This window comes from Camelus bactrianus, chromosome 22 (genome assembly GCF_048773025.1).
Source record: "Camelus bactrianus isolate YW-2024 breed Bactrian camel chromosome 22, ASM4877302v1, whole genome shotgun sequence".
Classification (NCBI taxonomy): domain Eukaryota; kingdom Metazoa; phylum Chordata; class Mammalia; order Artiodactyla; family Camelidae; genus Camelus; species Camelus bactrianus.
The window spans coordinates 8,162,285-8,168,284 of record NC_133560.1 but is presented as its reverse complement, the minus strand read 5'-3'; the positions used below and the strand labels follow the sequence as shown (position 1 = coordinate 8,168,284).

General features: G+C 42.1%; 1 protein-coding gene across 1 annotated transcript in view; it reads left to right on the top strand.

Annotated features, from left to right (window-relative positions):
* Nucleotides 1-508: 508 nt before the first annotated feature.
* Nucleotides 509-6,000, top strand: part of FAF2 (Fas associated factor family member 2) — a 44,949-nt gene continuing 39,457 nt past the window's right edge. The window contains exon 1 of the mRNA XM_010946211.3: nucleotides 509-639. Coding sequence (XP_010944513.1) covers nucleotides 577-639 — 63 coding nt within the window. The 5' untranslated portion in view covers nucleotides 509-576. The remainder of the gene's footprint in view (nucleotides 640-6,000) is intronic.

The window sequence follows — 6,000 nt, the reverse complement described above, 5'->3', positions numbered from 1 at the left end:
CCCTCCCCTTGTCAAGACTTTCAAGTGACCAGCACCTTATACAGCCTCCAGCAGGAAGGTGGCTTGGAAAACGCCCCCCCCCCCCCCCCCCCAGTATTCAAGAACTTTCGGAACCTATTGTCAGGAGTTTTTGGAAACATCATGGCTGGAATAAAACATCAATCAACCCATATTTGGGAACAGCCACCATTTCCTAATACACGTTCAGGCATACTGGAGATGACGGGAAAATGGTTAAGGAGCAGGTGAAATCTGCCGAGTGACATTCGGGAACTTCCCCAGTTTGGAGCATTCGGGCTCTCTCTAAGTTTGGCAGATTTGTCGGTCGCATAAATCCTAAGGGCGACTTCGTACAGACAGTTCCTCGACGATTTCCGGAAGTGCTCGGGTTAGGCCCGAGAGTGCTGCCCTCTGGCGGCGAGAACTGTCACCAACCCCTGGCCCGCAGGCCGAGCCCGCACGCCCAAACGCAGCTGCACGCCGCCGGCAGCCGTTCAGACCGGATGTGGTTGCCGCTGAGGTCACTTCCGGCGGGTGACGGTGCGGACGGGTCAGAAGCGTAGAGGCGGCGGCAAGATGGCGGCGCCTGAGGAGCGGGATCTAACCCAGGAGCAGACAGAGAAGCTGCTGCAGTTTCAGGTAGCAGCGAGTACTCGGTGCAGCGGATGCCGCCGCAGGCTAGGGAGTGGGTCCCTAGAGGAGCCCAGAACCTTGCTCAGATTGGGCGCGAGATTCTTCTCAGACCAGCAGTCGGCCCCCTCCCCCCCAGACGCCAACTGCCCTGCTGCCCCCGGCCCCGAGCCTGTGTGGGTCCCCGGCCTCCCAGCAGTGGCTGCGGCCAGACCCGCTTCCCCTCTCTCCCCTCAGCGGGTCAGCTTCTCCGGTTTCCCTTTGCGGCGCCCGTCCTCACCCGTCCTTTCCAGCCTGGTTACCGGTCGGACCCTCTGCACCCCACGATTCTGGATCTCCTGAGATGCTTAACCCCCACCGCGGAGTGGGCCTCGTTTCGGGCCTCTGGAAAACCTCGTACCAGCCTCCAGTGCCATTTCCACAAACATTTACTGAGGGCCTCTTGGGGTGCTAGGTCCTGTGCTGGGCGCTCTGGGTCGGGGGCGGCGGTGTGCAGGTCTGGCCCCCGCCCTGAAGGTGTAGGAGGACACCTCGTAAGCAAACAGTGCAGCATTATTAATGTCATCAGTGGCTTCTGACGGGGTTTACTACCCCGGGCTTATTCCTGGACTCACGTGCTTGACTCTGCTTGCGGAGGGTGGTAACTTGCTCTGTCTCCTTTTAGTGGCTGTTTGGGTTAAGAACTTCTGGCACTTACCTCTGAGCTAGAGAATCTCAGTGGAAGAGGAGACATAGGTAACTTCGGCTCTTTGTTACCCTAATGGATACCAGTTTCCTTATTTCTAAAACACGTATCTTAAAAGTATTTATCCCCTAAGGATGTTCTGGCAATCAGATGAGTTTATGGATGGCTAGGGCTTTGTAAACTGTAAACTGCTCTCAAACAGTATTGCTACTATTAAACATTATTTAACTTGGGATAGAATTAAAGTTAGTAGTACACTTATTTCCTGATATAAAATGTGCTAAATATTCATTAATTCCACAATATTTACTAAGAACCTTAGCGGTCAGGCAATAGCAATAAATGTTGTAAGTTCTTTGCTAGAACGCTTAGCATGCATTATCACATTTAATACAACAGTCCTGTGAGATTCATACTGTTCCAGTCCCTATTTTACAGATGCGGGATGTGAGGCGTAAGTAACGTGCTTAAGTTTCGAAGCTACTAAGTGGTGGTGTCAGATTTAAAACCAGGTCCATCTTTCCAGAACCTTTCCTGAGCTCTTGATGTGTGTGCTGTACAACCTGTGCGAGTGTCAGTGTACAACTGAGATTGAAATGCAAACACTCTAATATTAAGTCTTTTTTTTTTTTGGCACGGCCTCACTTTTCTGTAATTTCCTTGATTAGGTTTCACTGCGGTTAATTTTCAAGTGTTTTGTCTCTTAAATTGAGCAGTGGGTTGGAAGTGTATAAATGGGAAAATACTGCCATAGTAGTAGGTGACATTTGACTGGAATTTTGAGTAGGGAAATTGATGACACAGCACATTAGAATCAGAGTGAATAAAGAGTAGGCAACTAGCTTCCACTTCCTGGTGGACCACTAATTTCAGGGTTTTAACTGGCAGATCATTTTACATTTTACAACTCATGAGGGATAAGCCTGCATGCTGTTTTAAGTGTAGTGAGGTGATGTGAGTTGTAAGTCCTGAAGTACTTAGTCTGGTCCTGGAAGAACATGAATGTGTGGTAGCATTTCTCAGGTAAAGTGCATAGGAACCTCCATTTTTGTCTTCATTGGGTATCTCTATCAGTAAGAGGTGAGTAGCAGGTTAAAGTTGTATTAAGATTGCACTGTGAAATTGGTTTTAATAAAGCAAATGGATTTCACCATTTGTGTGTTCTTTAAGCACCCATGCTGCTTGGATCAGATTCATCTTCGGAGAAATTTAATAAATGCCAAGCATTATACCATGTATTTGATTGTCAAGCGTTATACTAGGTATTTGATGTATATTAACTCTTTTAAACCTCTTCATTTCACTGTAAGGTGTTAACCCCAATTCAATTTATTAATGAAGAAACAGGTTCTGAAAGGTCAAATAACTTGCTCAAGTGGTAAGTGGCAGAGATTTAGAAATCCATAGCTGTAACCATCTTGTCTATAACCTAATGGAGAAGTGAGGTACATACATAAATAATGAGTATTCTGCAGTGTATTAGCGCTCACAGTGTAATAAACACAGTGGTATAAACAACATGCTGTGGGAATTTAGGGAGTGGTAGGCATATTGATGGGGGTGGGAGCAGGGAAGAAGGATGGCTTAGTAGATACCATTAAGTTTCTACCGTGCCTTAGGCGTGGGGCTAGATAGTTTATAACCAGTATGCTTAATCCTCACAGTAGCCTTGTAAAGTGCCACAGGTGGTGGGCCTGCTCCTAAGTGAGGAAACATGTCTACTGAAGTATTTGCTCAAGGTTGTTAAGCTATTAAGTAGTGGGGATGAAATTAGAAATCTACTGAGTCTGGATCTGGACTTCAAGGCTGGGCTCTTTCCACTGAAGATTGCTACTTTGAAGGAGGAATGGAATTTCAGTAGGTGGTGGGCTGGAAGATGTTCAAAGCAGAGGAATAGGTCGAGCAAGGTATGGATGTGAAATAGTGTGGAGTGTGTGTTGTGATGGACTTAGAGAATTGGAGGTGGAAAACAAGACTGGAAAGGTAAACTAGAGCCAGATTTTGGAGTGCACAGTGCACAGTGGTTTAAACTTTAAGCTGTAGGCATAGGGAGCCATCAAAGGTCTTTTCAGCTGGAGAGTGAAATAACGCTAGACTGACAGTATGGAGTGTGTGCTTGGAATCTCCACAGGGGTCAGGACAGAGCAGGGTGACACTGCTAGGAGTCAGTTCTCAGTATGTTGTTTCATTTGATACATTGAAGTTAGCAAAAGTAAGTATTCTAGACATCTCAGCTTTCCTCTGTTTAAATTTTTGTGACGTTGATTTGGTTGGAACTCGTTAAATTGTATTTACCAGGCTTCTAAGTCCATTTGATGTCTTTAAAGATTTTTCTACTTTTTCTTTTCTCCTGTTAATTTTGGTACCTGTTGCATGTGAATAACTAATGCAGATACTTGTTTTAGACTGCTGCAGATGGGAAATGGGTTTTAAGAGGAGCGAATACAAGTATATGGGGAAGGTCACTTTTGTCGAATTCATTTTCCCAAATTTCCAAATATAACACTTGGAAAAGGATGGCATGGACAAAGAGAGAAGGGATTAAAGGAGCTATGCATGACCAATAGAGGAAGAAACCATTTTTTTCTGCTTGTATGGGGGTAAGAAATTTGAGATTTGAAGGTGTGTTTGTTTTCAGTGTTGTTGAAACACTTGCTGAGCATTTACTTTGTCCTAAGTTCTCTAGATCCATTGTATCTTTGAATCCCTCCCAATAAACACATGGTGTAGGTTGTAGTATTGGTGAGTAAACTAGAATCAGGAGAGAACTTACCCAGGGTTAGTGATGAGCTTAGATTTGAATCCAGAACTCTGAATCCTCTTTACTACCACCTAACACTGTCTCTCTGGCTCTCGGTGTTGATTTGTTCTCAGCTACAGGTAAGTGAGTAGAGCCAGTAGAAATAGTATGGGGCACTTGTAAGAAAGAGAACACAGCAAAGGAAGTCCAGAAGTGTGGTTCTAATCCTGGACATCATCACTAATGTTAATTCTCTTAATCTCCTCTACATGAAGATGGACTTTTTAAGGAGAAGGGAAGAAGAATCCCCCAAAGTGGGAATGAACAAGAAGGACCGTTCTCTCACTTCCATACCCACAGGTATGAGAGAGAAGAATGGTAGAGAGGGTTTCAGGGGAGTATCTTCAGGGACAAGCTAAGCTTCAGTTAGGACGTGAGGGGGAAGGAAGTGTTCAGGGAAGTTCATAATCTAGGAGATATTGCTGATATAGGAGGGCTTTTAATTCTGTAGAACAGACTCCTAAAAATGTGCTGTTTCTGGGTCAAAACAGTGTACTTTGTATACTTTAATAGCTACTGCTAGACTACTTTCCAGGGAGTTTTGGCAGCTCACACTCCCACCAAGAGGATGTGAAAGGACCTGTTTCCCCACATCCTTGCCAGAATTGGATGGTATCTTTTCAGGTGTTGTCAATCTGATTACATTTTCAGAGTTCTCATTTTAATTTGCATTTCTAGAGGTAGTGGTGGTTGTAGTTTTCGATTTCTCAATTTCGCTTTGCAATCAGTTGAGTTTGAATAGCTAATACAAACACTTGTTTCAAGCTATTTCAAATGGGAGAGTGAGGGATTGGCTTATCAGCCTCTGTTTTTAAAAAAAATAAAGAAATAATGCAGGTATATGGAATGTTTGCTTTCTGGCCAAGTTGGTTGCAGAATAAAAAGTGCTGATTTTAAGACTGAATCCCATTGTTCCATAAACTGCTGATTACAGGTGAGATTGAGCTCCTTTTGGCTATTTATGGTTAGTTATAAATTGCCTGTCTATCCTTTGTTCATTTTCTGTTGGATTATTTGATGTTTTCTTATCAATTTGTAGGAGTTCTTTATGTATACCAATCACATACAGCAAATATTTTCTTCCATGATTTCTTTTATCTTTGTTATCTTTTCACTTACATTTGTTTAAATTGTTATGTCATCAAATTGGCTTTTTTTTTTCCTGACTTTTGGATTTTCAGTTTTGGCTGAGAATGCTCTCTACTTTATGAAATTATGTAAATGTTCTCATTTGTTTTCTTCAAAATATTTTATGGATTTCTTTTTAAAATCAGATTGTGGCATTTAATACTTCGTGTGTATAAGAACCCAACTTCACTTTTCCCATTTTTCCAGAAGAGGCCATAGGTTAGCTAAATAGTCCATCCTGTTCCCCACTGATTTGAATAGTCCTCTTTATTGTGCATATTCTGTTTTTGGTAGCCCATCTACTAGTAGCATTACTGAATTAATAATAATAGCTTTGTACCAAATTTTAATATCTGATAGGACAGAACTCCTTCCCTATTTTTTCTTTTTTATCCTTTTTTGAAAAGTTATTGATAATTCTTACAAGTTCTTTCATATACATTTAAAAATCATTTTGTGCAGTTATGGGATTTTTGGATTTGCATAAAAATAGTGTATTAATTTGGGACAGGTTGAAATTCAGGAACATGTCCATTTCTTTATTCAGATGTCACATGTCCTTTAAAATATTTTTTGTAACTTCTAGTATTTTGTATGTTCCTTATTAAACTTATTCCTCGGTATTTTGTAGTTTTGGACACCCTATGAATGGGATATCTCTATTTCTAAATGATTACTAATAGAAATGCTGTTGAATTTTGTACATTTATTTTGATTTTTTTCTATCTAGTTTCTTGTATTTTTTGGTAATTACTAA